Source organism: Microcaecilia unicolor, chromosome 11 (genome assembly GCF_901765095.1).
Source record: "Microcaecilia unicolor chromosome 11, aMicUni1.1, whole genome shotgun sequence".
Taxonomy (NCBI): Eukaryota; Metazoa; Chordata; class Amphibia; order Gymnophiona; family Siphonopidae; genus Microcaecilia; species Microcaecilia unicolor.
The window spans coordinates 109,309,521-109,329,838 of NC_044041.1; the positions used below are offsets into that span (position 1 = coordinate 109,309,521).

The 20,318-nt window shown below is 40.1% G+C and overlaps 1 protein-coding gene across 1 annotated transcript in view; it reads left to right on the forward strand.

Moving 5' to 3' along the window:
• The window catches only part of LONP1 (lon peptidase 1, mitochondrial), a 277,190-nt gene that overhangs the window by 208,840 nt on the left and 48,032 nt on the right, over window positions 1–20,318 (forward strand). Inside the window, exon 14 of the mRNA XM_030219602.1 lies at window positions 6,635–6,775. Within this exon, the coding sequence (XP_030075462.1) occupies window positions 6,635–6,775 (141 nt within the window). The remainder of the gene's footprint in view (window positions 1–6,634; window positions 6,776–20,318) is intronic.

The window sequence follows — 20,318 nt, forward strand, 5'->3', positions numbered from 1 at the left end:
TGCTTTGGAAAATGTATAAATCTAAGATTTGGACGCCTGACAGCACTTTCCGAATTCTCAATTTTAGCACAGAGGTTCACACTTTCTTTCATCCAAGTCTCTCCTCGGGTTTCCAAAATTTCCAGCCTCGTCTCAACTGCATCCATCTTATTACCCAAAACAAACACCTTATTTTTGAGGATACTAAGAGGCATATTTTCAAACCTATGGAACTTTGGAAGGCTAAGTGCTTTGAAAATATGCCTCCAAGTCAGGTTGTAGTCAAATCTATGTGTATACTCTATGTATCTGAGATCCCAAAGAAGTTTGGAGAACAGAAATAGCTTCCCAGATTGATTCCAAATTGAAGATCTTTGGCCTCTGTAAAGGGGCAACTCCAGTCTCACTCTCAGCACTAAACAAGGAAAAAGAACCAGTACCTTGTGGCTGCAATATAGGATAATCTTTCCTGGACTTTGCTCCGATCTGCCCTAAACTCTACATCTCCAGCAAAACTGATGGCTTTCCTTCCAACCCCGATGCTGTGGGTTCTTCCTCTTCCACACAGCTCAGATGCTGGAGTGCCGTTTTCTCAGCATTAGCATCATTAACCGGTGCCAACAGTAGCGGCTGTGCAGGAGGGTTACTTTGCTCTGGAGAGAGAGTAATTGCCTCAAGGGGGGTAGGTGAGGTCTCCACCATACCGCTTCCTCCGGAGTCTGTGCACTTGCGCCTGGAACCATGAAGGCATCCATCGACCCAACCTGAGGAGAACAATCATCTTGGTTAGGCTCCTCCCTCCAGACCCTATCATATCTCTCCTCAGCCATCTTTTCTCTAAGTTGAAGAGCCCTAGAGGGGCATAATCGAACGGGGCGCTCAAGTTTTCCTGAGGGGGTCCTCGCCCACATCTCCACATTTAGGTAGACCTTAGAGATGGTCAACCTTAGAGATGGTCGTCCCTGGATTTCAGTGATAATGGAAACCGAGGACACCCATCTCAGAAACGACCAAATCCAAGCCATTTGGTCATGGGAGGAGCCAGCATTCGTAGTGCACTGGTCCCCCTCACATGCCAGGACATCAGCCGGGCACCCTGGGGGGGCACTGCAGTGGACTTCATAAATTGCTCCCAGGTGCATAGCTCCCTTACCTTGGGTGCTGAGTCCCCCAAAACCCACTACCCACAACTGTACAACACTACCATAGTCCTAAGGGGTGAAAGGGGGCACCTACATGTGGATACAGTGGGTTTCGGGTGGATTTTGAAGGGCTCACGTTTACCACCACAAGTGTAACGGGGGGATGGGCCTGGGTCCGCCTGCCTGAAGTGCACTGCACCCACTAAAACTGCTCCAGGGGCCTGCATACTGCTGTCAGGGAGCTGAGTATGACATTTGAGGCTGGCAAAAAATATTTTTAAAGTTTTTTTTTTTTTTTTTTTTTTTTTAGGGTGGGAGGGTGTTAGTGACCACTGGGGGAGTAAGGGGAGGTCTTCCCTGATTCCCTCTGGTGGTCATCTGGTCAGTTTGGGCACCCTTTTGAGGCTTTGTCGCAAGTAAAGTCAGCCAAGTGCTCGTCAGGGACGACCTTCTTTTTTCCATTATCGGCCGAGGACGCCCATGTGTTAGGCATGCCCCAGTCCAGCCTTCGCTATGCATCCGACAGTGTTGTCCCCAGGAACTTTGGTCATCCCCGTGACGGAAAGCAGTTGAGGACGTCCAAAATCGGCTTTCGATTATGCTGATTTGGGCGACCCTGGGAGAAGGACGCCCATCTCCCGATTTGTGTTGAAAGATGTGCACCCTTCTTTTTCGAAAATAAGCCTGCTAGCCTCTTTAGACTTTCCTCTTAGGGAAGTTGTGCACAGAGAAATAGCTTCTCACCACTCCCTCAAAGAATAAAACCACATAACAGATGGTTCACAGTAGGCTCAGGCAGACTTCGTCATGTGACACAGAAGCATCCACCCGCACAAGTGTTGCCACTAAAGAATTCTTTTGCTCCATTAAAGCACTGTAATGCTCCTGAAAATAGAACTGAAGCAGAGGAAAAAGCAAAGTTGGAACAAAAAGACATGAAGGTACCCAAAGTGAAAAGACACCCCCAAATCACTAATGTTAAAACACATACCAAGAAATATAGGTGGAAAGCAATGGCCACAAATGCTCGTAGTCTAAGCAATAAAGTTCATGACCTTCAAGCCCTGATGGTGGAAGCAGACTTAGATGTTGTTACAATCACAGAGACGTGGCTCAACAGTTCCCACGAATGGGATACAAGCATACCAGGCTATAATCTATTTAGGAAGGATAGAGAGGGTCGTAAAAGTGGAGGAGTAGCTGTGTATGTGAGAAATGATATCATGGCGACTGAAATGACAGGGACCTGGGGAAAAGAAGAAGCGATATGGATCACCTTAAAAAGAGAGGATAGAACTACTGTCCACTTGGGTGTTGTCTACAGACCCCCCACACAATTAGAGGAACTAGATAAAGATCTGATTGCAGATATTCAAAAATTAGGAAAGAAAAAAGAGGTTCTATTGATGGGAGATTTCAATCTGCCGGATGTAGATTGGAAGGTTCCATCTGCCAAATCGGAAAGAAGTAGAGAGATCGTTAATGCTTTCCAAAGTGCTCTGCTCAGACAGATGGTGACGGAACCCACGAGGGAGGGAGCGATGCTGGATCTGGTGCTCACAAATGGGGATAGTGTGTCAAATGTGCGAGTGTGTGCACATCTGGGAAACAGTGACCATCAAACGGTTTGGTTTGATATAACGGCTGAAGTGGAGGGCGGCCACTCTAAACTCAAAGTCCTGGATTTCAAGCGTGCTGACTTTAGTAAAATGGGGGAATACCTGAGGAAGGAGATGATGGGCTGGGAGGACAAACAGGAAGTGGAAGGGCAGTGGTCCAGGCTGAAAGAAGCAATAAATAGGGCCACAGACCTTTATGTAAGGAGAGTAAATAAAAGCAAGAGGAAAAGGAAACCGATATGGTTCTCCAAGCAAGTGGCTGAGAAAATAAAGGCTAAAGAGTTGGCGTTCCAGAAATATAGACAATCTCAAGAAGAGGAACACGGGGAGGAATACCGGATGAAACTGAAAGAAGCCAAGAGAGAGGTACGTCTGGCGAAGGCGCAAGCGGAAGAACAAATGGCTAGAAATGTAAGGAGGGGCGACAAAAATTTCTTCAGATATATTAGTGAAAGAAGAAGGACTAAAAAGGGAATTGTGAGACTAAAAGATACAGCGAACCGCTATGTAGATAATGATGAAGAAAAAGCCAATTTACTAAATAGCTACTTTTGTTCGGTTTTCACTGAAGAAAATCCTGGAGAAGGACCGCGAGGGACTGGCAAAAGTACACCTGAGAATGGAATGGATATAGCACCGTTCACGGAAGAGAGTGTGTATCAACAACTTGGAAAGCTAAAGGTGGACAAAGCCATGGGACCGGACGGGATCCACCCCAGAATATTGAGGGAGCTCAGAGAGGTCCTGGCAAGTCCTCTTAAAGATTTGTTTAATAAATCCTTGGAGACGGGAGAGGTTCCGAGGGATTGGAGAACGGCGGAGGTGGTCCCTCTTCACAAAAGTGGGGATAGGGAAGAAGCTGGAAACTACAGGCCGGTAAGCCTCACTTCGGTTATTGGAAAAGTAATGGAAACCATGCTGAAGGAAAGGATAGTGAATTTCCTGGAAGCCAATAAGTTGCAAGATCCGAGACAACATGGTTTCACCAAAGGGAAATCGTGCCAAACGAATCTCATTGAATTCTTTGACTGGGTGACGGGAGAATTAAATCAAGGACGTGCTATGGACGTCATCTACTTAGATTTCAGCAAGGCTTTTGACACGGTTCCCCACAGGAGGCTCTTAAATAAACTAGACGGCCTGAAGATAGGACCCGAAGTGGTGAACTGGATTAGGAACTGGTTGACGGACAGACGCCAGAGGGTGGTGGTCAATGGAGTTCGCTCGGAGGAGGGAAAGGTGAGTAGTGGAGTGCCTCAGGGATCGGTGCTGGGGCCGATTCTGTTCAATATATTTGTGAGTGACGTTGCCGAAGGGTTACAAGGTAAAGTTTGCCTTTTTGCGGATGACACCAAGATTTCCAACAGAGTGGACACCCCGGAGGGTGTGGAAAACATGAAAAAAGATCTGAAGAAGCTAGAAGAATGGTCTAACGTTTGGCAATTAAAATTCAATGCAAAGAAATGCAAAGTGATGCACTTAGGGAGTAGAAATCCAAGGGAGACGTATGTGTTAGGCGGAGAGAGTCTGATAGGCACGGACGGGGAGAGGGATCTTGGGGTGATAGTATCTGAGGACCTGAAGGCGACGAAACAGTGCGACAAGGCGGTGGCAGTAGCTAGAAGATTGCTAGGCTGTATAGAGAGAGGAGTGATCAGCAGAAGAAAGGAGGTTTTAATGCCCCTGTATAAGACGTTGGTGAGGCCCCACCTGGAGTATTGTGTTCAGTTTTGGAGGCCGTATCTTGCGAAGGATGTTAAAAAAATGGAAGCGGTGCAAAGGAAAGCTACGAGGATGGTATGGGATTTACGTTCCAAGACTTATGAAGAGAGGCTTGCCGACCTGAACATGTACACCCTGGAGGAAAGGAGGAACAGGGGTGATATGATACAGACGTTCAAATATTTGAAAGGTATTAATCCGCAAACGAATCTTTTCCGGAGATGGGAAGGCGGTAGAACGAGAGGACATGAAATGAGATTGAAGGGGGGCAGACTCAGGAAAGATGTCAGGAAGTATTTTTTCACGGAGAGGGTGGTGGACGCTTGGAATGCCCTCCCGCGGGAGGTGGTGGAGATGAAAACGGTAACGGAGTTCAAACATGCGTGGGATATGCATAGAGGAATCCTGTGCAGAAGGAATGGATCCTCAGAAGCTTAGCTGAAATTGGGTGGTGGAGCAGTTGGGGGGAAGAGGGGGGTGGTTGGGAGGCGAGGATAGGGGAGGGCAGACTTATACGGTCTGTACCAGAGCCGGTGATGGGAGGCGGGACTGGTGGTTGGGAGGCGGGTAATACTGCTGGGCAGACTTATATGGTCTGTGCCCTGAAAAGGACAGGTACAAATTCAAGGTAATGTATACACATATGAGTTTGTCTTGGGCAGACTGGATGGACCATGCAGGTCTTTTTCTGCCGTCATCTACTATGTTACTATGTTACTATCACCCTTCTCTGTACCTTTTGTAATTCTGCTATATCTTTTTTGAGATGCGATGACTAGAATTGCACACAGTATTCGAGGTGCGGTTGCACCGTGGAGCGATACAAAGTTCCCTTTATCAGTGCGAAAAATCTTCATATCTGGAGGAAAGATAAGGCTTTATTTAAACTTTTGATCCCTTATAAACTCAGACCTTTAGATTCCAGATAGTTTGTCATTGTTACAGTCTCAATCTATTCTATGTTCCACCAAACTGCTAACTACCAGCACCAAGAAATATTTACTAGAGCTCTCTTCCCTCTTGGAGACCAACGTGGTTGAACTAGTTCCACCAGGGGAAAGATGCTAGGATTTTTACTCCAAATATTTCCTGGTCACAAAGAAACTAAGAGTGGAGGAGTGGCCTAGTGGTTGGAGTGGTGGACTTTGGTCCTGGGGAACTGGGTTCGATTCCCACTACAGGCACAGGCAGCTCCTTGTGACTCTGGGCAAGTCACTTAACCCTCCATTGCCCCAGGTACAAATAAGTACCTGTATATAATATGTAAGCCGCATTGAACCTGCTATGAGTGGGAAAGCGCGGGGTACAAATGTAATAAAAAAAATATTATGACTTGTCCACGATCTAAAGGCCTTGAGCAAATTTCTGATATGAAAAAAGTTGAAGATGTGTTTCCCGGGAAACTTGATTCCCTTCCTTTAAAAAAAAAAAAGTACAAACCTGTTTATGTTCTCTAAACTTAAAGGGAGGGTGCACCCTCCATAGTTGCATCCCAGTTACTGGAAATATTTTGTAATAGAGAACCACCACTACCAGTATCACATCCTGCCCTTTGGCCTTGGGTCAAATTCATGTGAATTTACCAAATGATAGTGACATATCTACACAGATTTGAAAGTGTATGTATTTCCCTATCTTGGGAAGGAAGCCAAAGATCCATGCACATAATATACATGGATGTGCATTTAACTCTGTCGTCTCAATTGAAATTTATAGGAGCTCTGCTAGACAAAACAAAAACCGTTCTCCATCAAGAAAGGATTTCACCTTGGAGCTAATTAGGTGTTATTTGACACACAAAAAAAGTGATATTATCAGTATTTTCTCACCACAGGTGCTACTGTTAGGGACTATGTCTGGAGAAATCAAATATGTGCGTTTGTATCACTTAATCTTTTGTGCAGGAAAAGAAAAATAAGAGGGAAACAAGACAAGCTAGGGGTGGTGTGAGAGAATCCTAGGGGAACTTGTGATTTTACAAAGTTTATCAAATACCTATTTTAATATTTTTGCATTAGGGTATTTATCAATTAAAACCTAAAATCAGAAGCACTATGTATGACACTGTAGAATTCATTTAACTCGCTCAAAAACTACTCTAAAGTGCATATTAAAATATGTCCAAATAAATAATAGCTAAGTGGAGTAAACTTCCTGTTTCTTTCTTTACAGAGGTACCTAGTGCCACAAGCACGTGCCATGTGTGGTTTGAATGAGGAAAAGGCGAAGATAACCTCTGAGGCACTCACTGTGCTTATCAAGCAGTACTGTCGGGAGAGTGGTGTTAGGAACCTGCAAAAACAGGTGGACAAGGTGAAAGAATCATATTCTAAATAACTTCTGCTTACATCTTGCCATCTGGCATTCCTCGGTAGGCCAGCATGCATAGCTTCCTTCCAATCCAGTCTCCGTCCTTCCTATCAGGGAACCTGCATGCATGAACCTGTCTGCTCAAGCAGGAAATGGGCCATGCATGGTTTCTTTCCTTACTATCTCCAATCTGTGTCTCATCAGGGAATCAGCATTGTAAGCCTTCAGTATTGTCAATTTGTTCCCATATTTCTCTCTGCAGCATCCATTATATAGTACAGGCTCATGTTTTATGGTTTAGGGACATTACAAGGTAGAGCTTGGGATATTGGGGAACAAAATTTGAACCCAAGGGCCACAGTGGAGACCTGTCCTGATTGGGGTGAGGGAAGTCCTTCTCTTCCTACCCAGAATTTTTGAATATGAGGAGCAGGGGTAAGGTCCCCGTAGATGTATAAAGCAGAAGCAATATCGCTTCTAGGCTTATTTTGTCATTGACAGACATAAATGCCGTTGCCACCTTAAGCTGGATCCAATTCATTTCTATAGACCAATGCAAACTTTTCTCAAGCAGATTTACTAACCTCTGGTCTAATGGAGAAGGCATTAAATTATACGCCATGGATTGTGGGTTCAAATTCCACTTAGGATGTTCTGTTAATGATTTTAAAAATAGATTAACAGTGTAGACCAGGGCAGACTGGATAAGGTGGTTGGCTCTTATATTATTCACACAAACTGATACACTTTAACATATTTCACACATTTAAACGTATTTTCACCAAATCACTCCTATTATCAAAAGTATTTAAATTTTTACATTTTCTTGAAAATGTGCTAAAAAAAAACAAAATAGTGCTAAAAAAAAAAATAGTGCCAATACTGTCAAAAAATAGAGACTTAGAGGCATATTTTCAATGCACTTAGCCTTCCAAAGTTCCATAGAAACCTATGGAAGGCTAAGTGCTTTGAAAATACGCCTCTTAGGCACCCTATTTCTATCACTGCACATTTCACGGGCACAGTCCAATCACAGTTCTTCCTTATATCAATTCTTTTCCACAATGAAAAAAATTCACTTATCTATATTTTATAGATGTCTTTCATCCGAATGTGAAATATTAAATATTCTTCAGGTATCATATTCTCTATGGGCTCCTTTTACTAAGCAGCGGTAAGCCCAACGTGGGCCTACCGCTTGCTACCACTCCTAGCACACCATCATTTCCGGCGCTATAAACATTTATTTATTTTTGTAGCACCAGAGTGTACCCAATGGTAATCGGCAGTGCCTTGTGCTGCCTGGTTACAGCTGGGCTAACGCTGGAGCCCTTACCACCACCTCAAAGAGTGGCAGTAAGGGCTTCCACCTGAAATGGCCACGCAGTATGTGCTTTACTTGCCGCATGGCCATTTCCTGCAGGAAGACACAACTTCCCTTTTACCAGCTGTGGTAAAAGGGAGCCTCGGCGCACATGTTAAACATGTGCCAACGCCAGCACCAGTCCCAGTCCCCTTTTCCCGCAGCTTGATAAAAGGGGCCCTATATTCTGGTGAAATTTGATAGAAGATGTATCTCAATAAAAAGCATATCTTGGTTTTATCCCAACAAGGATCCTAGTTACACCTTTCATGGTTAGTTCAGGGAATATTACCAATAAATAACTGCACAAAACCAAAAATATATATTATAACAAAAGTAAGTTTGTAAATAGATAATTTCTAGAAATATTCAGGTTGCAAGTGGGTCTCAACAATGCCCAAACATATTAATTAAATCAACCAAGGACACCGAACCTCTCACATTTATGTGATCCTAACGTGATGGCGTAACATTATAGGATTTGTTCTTCATCAGTACAAACTGGACCATTTTACTTCTTTTTAAGCTTCTGGGAGCTACTGTTTGCCATTTATATTTATTTTTTTATTTTGTTACATTTGTACCCCGCTCTTTCCCACTCATGGCAGGCTCAATGCGGCGGGCAATGGAGGGTTAAGTGACTTGCCCAGAGTCTTAAGCTATATATGCTCCAATACTGTGAATCACTTTTCTTCCACTCTGTTTAATAGTTTGCCAGTGTTCAACTAGTGGTGCTTCCTTCTTTTTCAAATGTAGATTGCTCAGATGTTTAGTAGTTCTTTTTATTTTGTGCTTAATGTGTCCTATATAATAATAATTACGATGGCATTTTATACAGTATACAACCTGTGCCATGCAATCTGTATATTGACTCAGACTATTAGTATTTGAGATAGGTATTCAGGGCATCTCTCATACATAAAAACAGTAAACGCAAAGTGCATTTAAAATTATCTTTAAAGGTAATCAATAGAAATAAAACATGGAAAAGAAAATAAGATGATACCTTTTTTTATTGAACATAACTTAATACATTTCTTGATTAGGTTTCGAAGGTTGCCCTTCTTCGTCAGATCGATCTGACGAAGAAGGGCAACCTTCGAAAGCTAATCAAATGTATTAAGTTATGTCCAATTAAAAAGGTATCATCTTATTTTCTTTTCCATGTTTTATTTCTATTGATTACCTTTAAAAGTGGACTAACACGGCTACCACACCTTTCTACTCAAAATTCTTTAATATCTCCTGTGATGCACATATATATGATTTTATCAATATATCTCCCCAATTCTTGCTCCTATGGTGTCCAAATTTTGGCTGTTAATGCAATGTTGAATGAAATTGAAGGGCTTATTAAACTAAATCCTAAAAGGTTTTGGAAATAAGCCCTTCAGTTATAAAATCTGCCAATGTTTCTTTATAATTCTGTGAATGGATAAAGCTCACAAGGAATATGGAAGTACACATACTATAGAATTCGTCTCACTCTTTGGTTGAGTTTGTAACAACCATTCCTGATGTGCATACACAGCTGTCTTAAATGCTCATTTCATTGCATTGTTAGGATATCCTCATTCCAAAAATCTCCGATAATATGTCTAGCCTGAGTTCTGAACTCAATAACTGTAGTACATATTCTCAATTGCAAAAATTGTCCCATAGGGATATTGGACCTCAAATGTTTTGGATGAAAATTACGGTAATGAAGAAGAGTATTTAGATCAGTGTCTTTTCTAAAGATAGAGGTGCTGAAATGTCTAGCTTGATATGTTCAATGTCCAAAAAATGAAAGGAATGTTGAGTGATGTCTGTGTTAATTTTATATTCAGATCACATGTGTTGAACCAAGTGTTTAAAAAAAAAAATCAGGGCATTGCTGTTTTCCAACCAAATAAAAAATATTATCTATAAATCTTTTCCAGATAGCACTTTTCCCCCCAAAATTGAGGGATAATGTACTTTTCTTCAGATTGATCTATATAGACAACCTATGGATGGAGCTACCGTTGTCCCCTATGCTGTCTCTTTTATTTGTATGAAATACCTATCCTGAAACTGTTAATAGTTTTTCTTTAACACCATTTCTACCAGGGAAACCAAAAATTCCATTTTCTCCACAGCAAGAACCTCTTGATTGTAAATAAGCTTTCACTACTTCTACAGCTTTGTCTTACTACTGATGCAGGAATTACCACTATTGTTAGCAGAATCTGTGGTACTTCAGGAGTCAAACACCACACACCAGAATGAGAGAGAAATCTTCTTTATTTTCCAGCAAACAAAGTAGGACATCAGCGCTAGCTCTCTCCTTCTCTTCAGCTCTCTGTGTCTTGTGTCTCTGTGTCTTAGCTCTCGGTGTCCTGTCTTCTCCCGTCTCTCCCGTAAGCTGCTTCTGTTCTCATTTATATATTGTCCTAAACCCCTCTAGCCCCCCTTTCTCACCAGATGGTAAGGAATAGATTTATTACCCTGTCTTGAACTAATTATCTCTACACATTTACTCAAAATATCAGTTACATAGGTTTCAGATATTTCCTAAACTGACCTATGACCTGGGGCCTCTCAGACTAGACAATGTGGCACCTATCTCCTGCATTTTATTATTATTAACATAATCAGATTCCCAGTTAACTTCATAACTTGAAATACTAACTGGACTCTGGCATTCATTAAGGGGCCAAGGGGCCAGTCCTACACTTAGCTATAATCCATCAAGGAAAAGAGTTGACTTTTCCTGACCTCTTTCACCTTTTAGCTTCATACACAGAACTAGCTAGGACTGTGGATAATTCAAACCAGATGATCTCTTAAACTGCAGACAAATCTCACTTGAAAAGTCAGACAATGTAAACACTGAATTGAAAAGATATTCTACATAGAGAAATAGAACTTATTAAGTAAACAGAATAAAACATATTTTAAAATAAGCAGAAATCAGAATTCCTTATAAGACAAAATCTAAATTATCAAGAATTATTTAAATCTAAACTATCTCCTTCTAAACAGCATTTAGCCTAATCTTTTAAAACTGCCTGCTTGCTGATCCCCTCGAGACTGTCCAGTATGCCTTGCTTAGAATGGCATCCAGATGTGGTTTATTATGCCTTTGAACTAGCCTTAACAATCCATCACTCAAAAAGGGACAAAGAAAGTCCCATTTCTCACTGACCCCCTCTAACCTCTAGTCTAGCAAAAGCTAGACATTTGAGTAATTAAACCCAGATGGCATTCTACCACTTTCAGGACTGAACCAAAGTTAAACAGAATTAACAAATTAATATGATTTCTCTGTCCAGGCTGCCTCACTACTACTACTACTTAACATTTCTAGAGCGCTACTAGTCTTGTGGAATATTTGTATATAGTGCTGTGATATCCATAGTTACCAGTATAATTTCTTGGTTCTCTGGCAAATAAGATGTACCAGTTGAGTCACTGTACAGATTGTAATACGGCACAGGTTGTATACTGTATAAAATGCTCTTGTAATTATTATATAGGATACACTAGACAAAAAATAAGATTACTGAACATCTGAGCAATCTACATTTGAAAAAGAAGGAAGCACCACTAGTTGAACACTGGTAAACTGTTAAACATAGAGCGAAAGAATTGTGAATCACAGTTTTACATAGTAACTTAGTAGATGACGGCAGAAAAAGACCTGCACGGTACATCCAGTCTGCCCAACAAGATAAACTCATATGTGCTAGTTTTTGTGTATACCTTACCTTGATTTGTACTTGTCTTTTTCAGGGCACAGACCGTATAAGTCCGCCCAGTACTATCCCCACCTCCCAACCACCAGCCCCGCCTCCCACCACCGGCTCTGGCACAGACCGTATAAGTTCCTCAGAGATCTGTCCTTGGACCCCTTCTTTTCTCAATCTACACCTCCTCCCTTGGTTCCCTAATCTCCTCCCATGGGTTCCAATATCATCTTTATGCCGATGACACCCAGCTTTATCTCTCCACACCAGACATTACTGCAGAAACCCAGGCTAAAGTATCGGCCTGCTTAGCCGACATTGCGACCTGGATGTCCAACCGCCACCTGAAACTGAACATGGCCAAGACCGAGCTTATTGTCTTCCCTCCCAAACCCACTTCTCCTCTCCCTCCACTCTCTATCTCTGTTGATAACACCCTCATCGTCCCCGTCTCATCTGCCCGCAACCTCGGGGTCATCTTTGACTCCTCCCTCTCCTTCTCTGCGCATATCCAGCAGATAGCCAAGACCTGTCGCTTCTTCCTCTATAACATCAGCAAAATTCGCCCCTTCCTGTCTGAGCACACCACCCGAACTCTCATCCATTCTCTCATTACCTCTTGCCTTGACTACTGCAACCTACTCCTCACTGGCCTCCCAATTTGCCACCTATCCCCCCTTCAGTCCATTCAAAACTCTGCTGCACGTCTTATCTTCCGCCTGAACCGTACACTCATATCACCCCTCTCCTCAAGTCACTTCACTGGCTTCCGATCAGGTACCGCATACAGTTTAAGCTTCTCCTTTTAACCTACAAATGCACTCAATCTACAGCCCCTCCCTACCTCTCTACCCTCATCTCCCTTTACATTCCTACCCGTAACCTCCGTTCTCAAGACAAATCCCTCCTATCAGTACCCTTCTCCACCACCGCCAACTCCAGGCTCCGCCTTTTCTGCCTCGCCTCACCCCATGCCTGGAATAATCTCCCTGAGCCCATACGCCAGGCCCCCTCCCTGCCCATCTTCAAAGCCTTGCTCAAAACCCACCTCTTCAATGTCGCCTTCGGCACCTAACCATCATACCTCTATTCAGGAAACCTGGACTGCCCCTACTTGACATTTCGCCCTTTAGATTGTAAGCTCCTTGGAGCAGGGACTGTCCTTTATGTCAATTTATGTTAATCTGTACAGCGCTGCGTAACCCTAGTAGCGCTCTAGAAATGTTAAGTAGTAGTAAGTCTGCCCAGCACTATCCCCGCCTCCCACCCACCAGCCCCGGCACAGACCGTATAAGTCTGCCCAGCACTAGCCCCGCCTCCCAACCACCAGCTCTGCCACCCATTCTAGGCTAAGCTTCTGAGGATCCCTTCCTTCTGAACAGGATTCCTTTATGTTTATCCCACGCATGTTTGAATTCCGTTACCGTTTTCATCTCCACCGCCTCCCGCGGGAGGGCATCCAAGCATCCACCACCCTCTCCGTGAAAAAATACTTCCTGACATTTTTCTTGAGTCTGCCCCCCTTCAATCTCATTTCATGCCTTCTCGTTCTACCGCCTTCCCATCTCCGGAAAAGGTTCATTTGCGGATTAATACCTTTCAAATATTTGTATCATATCACCCCTGTTTCTCCTTTCCTCCAGGGTATACATGTTCAGGTCAGCAAGTCTCTCCTCATACATCTTGTAACGCAAATCCCATACCATCCTCGTAGCTTTTCTTTGCACTGCTTCAATTTTTTTTACATCCTCAGCAAGATATGGCCTCCAAAACTGAACACAATACTCCAGGTGGGGCCTCACCAACGACTTGTACAGGGGCATCAACACCTCTTTTCTTCTGCTGGTCACACCTCTCTCTATACAGCCTAGCAACCTTCTAGCTACGGCCACCGCCTTGTCACACTGTTTCATCGCCTTCAGATCCTCAGATACTATCACCCCAAGATCCCTCTCCCCTTCTGTACCTAGCAGACTCTCACTGCCTAACACATATGCCTCTCGTGGATTTCTACTCCCTAAGTGCATCACTTTGCATTTCTTCGCATTGAATTTTAATTGCCAAACCTTAGACCATTCTTCTAGCTTTTTCAGATCCTTTTTCATGTTTTCCACTCCCTCCGGGGTGTCCACTGTGTTACAAATCTTAGTATCATCCGTAAATAGGCAAACTTTACCTTCCAACCCTTCGGCAATGTCACTCACAAATATATTGAACAGAATCGGCCCCAGCACCAATCCCTGAGGCACTCCACTACTCACCTTTCCCTCCTCCGAGCTAACTTCATTCACCACCACCCTCTGGCGCCTGTCCGTCAACCAGTTCCTAATCCAGTTCACCACTTCGGGTCCTATCTTTAGCCTGTCCAATTTATTTAAGAGCCTCCTGTGGGGAACTGTGTCAAAAGCCTTGCTGAAATCTAAGTAGATTACGTCTATAACACGTCCACGGTTCAATTCTCCAGTCACCCAATCAAATAATTCAATGAGATTCGTTTGGCACGATTTCCCTTTGGTAAAACCATGTTGTCTCTGATCTTGCAACTCATTTTCTTCCAGGAAATTCACTATCCTTTCCTTCAGCATCGCTTCCATTACTTTTCCAATAATTGAAGTGAGGCTTACCGGCCTGTAGGTTTTTTTTGTTGTTGTTATATTTGTACCCCGCGCTTTTCCCACTCATGGCAGGCTCAATGCGGCTTACATGGGGCAATATAGAGTTAAGTGACTTGCCTGTGCCTGAAGTGGGAATCGAACTCAGTTCCTCAGTTCCCCAGGACCAAAGTCCACCACCCTAACCAGTAGGCCACTCCTCCACTAGTTTCCAGCTTCTTCCCTATCACCACTTTTGTGAAGAGGGACCACCTCCGCCGTTCTCCAATCCCTCGGAACCTCTCCCGTTTCTAAGGATTTATTAAACAAATCTTTAAGAGGACCCGCCAGAACCTCTCTGAGCTCCCTCAATATCCTGGGGTGGATCCCATCCGGTCCCATGGCTTTGTCCACCTTTAGTTTTTCAAGTTGAATCATAGTTTTGGAGCAAATACTGTTTAAAAAAGGAAAAGAGATCAAAGGAACAATGGTTTATATGTACATGGCAAACAATAGCCCCTAGAAGCTTGAAAGGAGAAGAGAAATGGTCCAGTTTGTAATAATGAAGAACCAATTATATAGCACTTATCATGTTAGGATCATATAAATGTGAAGCAGGTTCAGTGTCCCTGGTTGGTTGAATTAATATGTTTGGGTGTTGTTGAGACCCACTTGTAAGCCGAATATTTGTTGAAATTATTTACAAGCTTACTTTTATTATATATATATATTTTTTTGTTTTTGTGCAGTTTTTTATTTTATTTAATTTTTTTACTGGTAATACCCCCTGAAGAAGCCATGGAGGGTGAAACTAGGATCCTTGGAGTAAAATCAAAACATGCTTTTTATTGAGGCATGCCTTCTATCAAATTTCTCTGGAATATAGAGTGAACAGAAAACTGCAGAATTGAAGAATGCCAGACACGTCGAAGGTGATAAATACACTAAATACAATACCAAGGTGTAAAAACAGACTTTAATTCTTTGGCAGAATCAAGACTTGTGTTTCAGCCATTCCTCAGGAGTCTCTGTGAAACCTCCACAGAACAAGTCAGTAAAACAGCTGTTTTACTGAATCATACTATTGGCGAGATATTTGCTGACATTTGTTTTTTTGTTGTTTATGTGAAGCCTGTGATGCTTTTTTTTGTACCATCGTGGTTGTCTTAAGCACAGCAACGCTGTCTTCCAGCAGACTTGTGAGGAAGGCCTTATTGTCAAAACACGATTCGTATATATTCTTGATTCTGCCAATTAATTAAAGTCTGCTTTTACACCTTGGTATTGTGTGTAGCGTCATTCGTCACCATCACTGTGTCTAGCATTACCAGAATATAGAGGGCACGATTCCTGAAAGACTTCTCTAAAGAATATTTAATGTACTATACTATACTATACAGTTCTTCTATTCCACAAAACACCTGACCAGTTCGTTGCAGATAAATGCAATAAATAAATAAATTACATAAAGACTGGATCAAAACTTTCCAGGAACTACAATAAATTCAAAAATAAAACAAACCTCAAAAAACTTCTCAAATAGCCATGTTTTTAACAATTTACGAAAGGGTAAGTAATTCGAGAGAGTATGTATTTCCAGAGGCAGAAGATTCCAAAGTACTACATTTTGATAATATAAAGAAGAATTGAATATAGATTTATATCTAAGCTGTCTGATTGAAGGAAACTGTAGCAACATCAATTTATGCATAGAATAAGAGGAATTAAAACAAAGCAAATTTCCCAATCAGTAAGATAGAAAAGGGCTAATCCAGTTAATACTTTGAAAATAAAAGAGCAAAGTCTAAGCTGAGCCCTGGCTTCAATCAGAAACCAGTAAAGTTTCCTAAGAAGCAGATTCAAATCTAGAAACTGAAAATATGAGATGTGCTGCAGTATTCTGTACCAATTGTATTCTATTCACTAATTTCCGTAGACAGCCAACAAATACAATATTACAATAATCCAATCTGCTTAGAACTAATGCTTGAACCAGCAATCTAATTTTCAGCAAATCCAAAAGATTTTTTGAATTACTCTTAAATTTACACATAGTAAAGATTCTTTACTATCTGTTTAACATGATTTGAAAAAGTCAATGAGCTATCCACTTCAACTCCTAAGATTCGTGAAGAATTCTCAAAAACAAAAGAATCAGTTCCTATTTGAAAATTATGTGGAACGTTTAGACACTCCTATCCCAGCCATAGAAACTTAATTTTTTTCTCGATTTAGTTTTAAACAATAAGTAGTAATCCATTTATCAATAAGTCTGGCACAACCCATCATGCTGTTCAAGGTGGTGGCTGTTCTGCCCTGGTTTTACAGCCTGCTTCACTGACATAGACTATTCAGTAATTACTGTGGATTCTTTTGGATTCGTATTAGGTAAATGAGACTTTTATTAGAGGTACTAAAATCTAAGATACACAATAATTTATATATATACAATGATTATAACTGAAAAGAAACAATACCTATAAACAATCATTATATCACTGGTCCCTACATCCAAGCAATGCTAGGAGTTTCTAGACCAGGAAAAGAAGCAATAATACACTATAAAATACATACGCCCATCACATCATCCAGGCTTTTTACATCAGCTGAGAGAAGCCCCTTTTTCAGCGAAGCCGTAGTTTGACCAGGAGTCTGGTTCTATGCAATGCGTCCACCCATAGATGAGCTTCCAGCTTCACTGCAAAAGGTCCCCCTTTTTTATTAGGCTTAGAACTCATGTTCAGAGCTAAGGAAAATAACAGAATGCTTGAGAATTTCTCTGTTTAGGTAAACAAGCCATACTGTGGGAATGTGGTCACATGTTTCTCAGTCCAGGTGTCATAAAAAATACAGAAGAAACCTGTCTTCGCAAAAGACAATAACAGTCAAAAACAGCGAAGATGACACAAAAAAAGAACAAAGGAAAAAATGAACAAAAACCAAAAATGAACAAAAAAACAGTAGAAACAGGAAAATTCTAAAAAGTAGAGAATGTAAAATCTACTGAAGGGAGAAAAAATATAAAAAACAAAATTATAAATAAAATATAAAAATCAAAAAAGGAGACGACACAAGCAAAATGAAAAAATACTAAATGGATTTATTGAGGTGATATGACTCGACACAGCTGTGTTTCGGCCCAACTGGCCTGCGTCAGGAGTCTAAATTAAAACAAATTTAATTTAATTTAAAACATATCGATTGTAAACATTTTGAACTATAATCAAAGATTAATCAATATACAATAAAAGACAAAAAATAGTAATAAATGAACTACAATCATTTTGAACTATAATCAAAGATTGGTCAATATACAATAAAAGACAAAAAATAATAATAATGAATGAACTACAATCATTGGTCTAATGCATTCTTTAAATACGATTTTAAGAAGGAAAATATCTAAAAACAATATACAATAATAAAAAACAACCAAAGTACATATTATAAATGAACTAATCATGTATTGAAAGTCACTCATTTTTAAATTTATATTCATCGATGCATCTCATATTGTTAATAAAAAGTATAACCATTAAACTTATCACATATATTGGAGTGCAACAGAATTATCGGAACTTCTCAATTTCTAAAGATCTTAATCGTTCTGTATATATATAGTTTTATGCTGATTATTGATCATTATAGGACTAAAGATGTTATATAAAACCATAATTTACAATTCTTATTTAGGAAAAAGGTAATTTTAATTTCTGAAGTTACCTGTTACACCATGTATGTATTATCTGGTAATATCAATCCTTGAAGGGTATTCAGTTGGACGCGCCTTTATTCAAAAACACTCTACCTTTAAAAAGGCTGTGTGCACAATTTGGCAATAATCTATATGACAGAGGAAGAAATGTTTAGGCTATAAAGCTCGGTATTTCTGATCGGGCTGTAAGACTTCTAGCTCCTTATTATTGATTATATACCGCGTATCAATTGTCTACTATCTTATACAATATTCTATTTATAAAAAAAAGGAATATTTAGTGATTAAAATCCTGAAGGGGTACCTTGTTTACGTATTTTATATAACGGAAGGCTCACGGGTAAAATAATGTGCATATAAGAAAAAATCTTATGAACATCGCTTGTCATGTTTTTCAACTGAATGTATCTATTAAAGGTCTATAGCTGAAATAAGATATATAAAACGGGAGGCTCAAGGGTAAGTTAATGTGCATGTAAAAAAAGATCTTATAGATATCACTTATATCGTGTTCCAACTAAGTATGTCTGTTGAAGGTCTATAACTAAAACAAAACTATGGAAGATGTTCGGTATTCCTATATTTTTTCACATACCGTATGTTGTTTTAATATTTTATAAAGCCGGTGCAATGGGATCTACTGCATCTAGTTTTTTGTACCCAAGAGATTATACGATATACATAGTGTATACACATTTCTATGTATCTATATAATATTTATAGTGTCTCCTACCTGTGATTTATTTTAGCCTCTTACCGTTATAGAAGACTCTGGTTCAAGAAATATATATATATTTCACTAGAATAGCTGCACACCAGCGTTAGCGTTCACTAGCAATAACCTGGCATGACGTATACATCTTCCTTTATAAGAAATGTTTGGTCTAATGGAAACGTCACTGTTCACGTCATATCCGCATCTTTCAAAAAGATTACTCCCGCTAAAAGTCAACTGTAACCAATACACGTCACTTCCTATGTTTTGAACCACTTAGACAATGATGTATATTGTCTCAATCCTACTTACAGATATTAACAAATGTGAATGATATGTTTAAATGAATTCTTAATTATTTCAAAAATAAATCGAAAATAAATCGGCATTCTCATTAAAACTTGTTGCCTTGGAGAAAGTGTGTAAATCTTCTAAACTTATATATTTTTATTTCATAAGCACTTACTTTATGTATGTAATCCTAATTCCCTGATTAGTAATTGAATAAGTTAGTTGTAACTCATGATTTTAAGCGAATAATGGTCTTATAGGCTCAGCGTGACTCAAGTAGTATCGATTTATTGCTAATTGTCTAAGGTTATATTACTGGTTTTATGATTAACCTAAGAATCGAGCAACAGTGTATAGCTATTTTGATGAAACAAAAATTAACTTGTTAAATCGAATATATTTAAATAAAACTACATACTGATCTGATTCTTTTTCAGAAAGAGATATGTATTGGTCAAACTACTTTACACAGGTTGTCATGATCTTAATAGCTAGAGATTAAGCGTCAGAGTTGCAATCATATAAAATATATATATATACAATGGCGCCTAAGAAAAGCAATTACCGATGCAATTCTATTCTGATCCTTAATTTAATATACGCAATTTGTTTTTTAAATATGTAAACCTTATAAAAACGTAAATTATTTTTATAATATAGTATGAGATTATCGATCTAAATATATCTAATGCAAATAATGGAAACAAAATAACTCAACATTAAACCTTAATGGAAAAATACTTATATTGTTTTTATGGATGAATCAAAAATAATCTATGTACCATAGTTGTAAACTTACATTTGAATGATCCATGTTATCGTTCTATATCAATGTAAATTTAAATATTTGATCAAAAAAAGGCTGTCAAATGGAGTCTATAGAAGAATAGCCTTCCGTTATATAAAATACGTAAACAAGGTACCCCTTCAGGATTTTAATCACTAAATATTCCTTTTTTTTATAAATAGAATATTGTATAAGATAGTAGACAATTGATACGCGGTATATAATCAATAATAAGGAGCTAGAAGTCTTACAGCACGATCGGAAATACCGAGCTTTATAGCCTAAACATTTCTTCCTCTGTCATATAGATTATTGCCAAATCGTGCACACAGCCTTTTTAAAGGTAGAGTGTTTTTGAATAAAGGCGCGTCCAA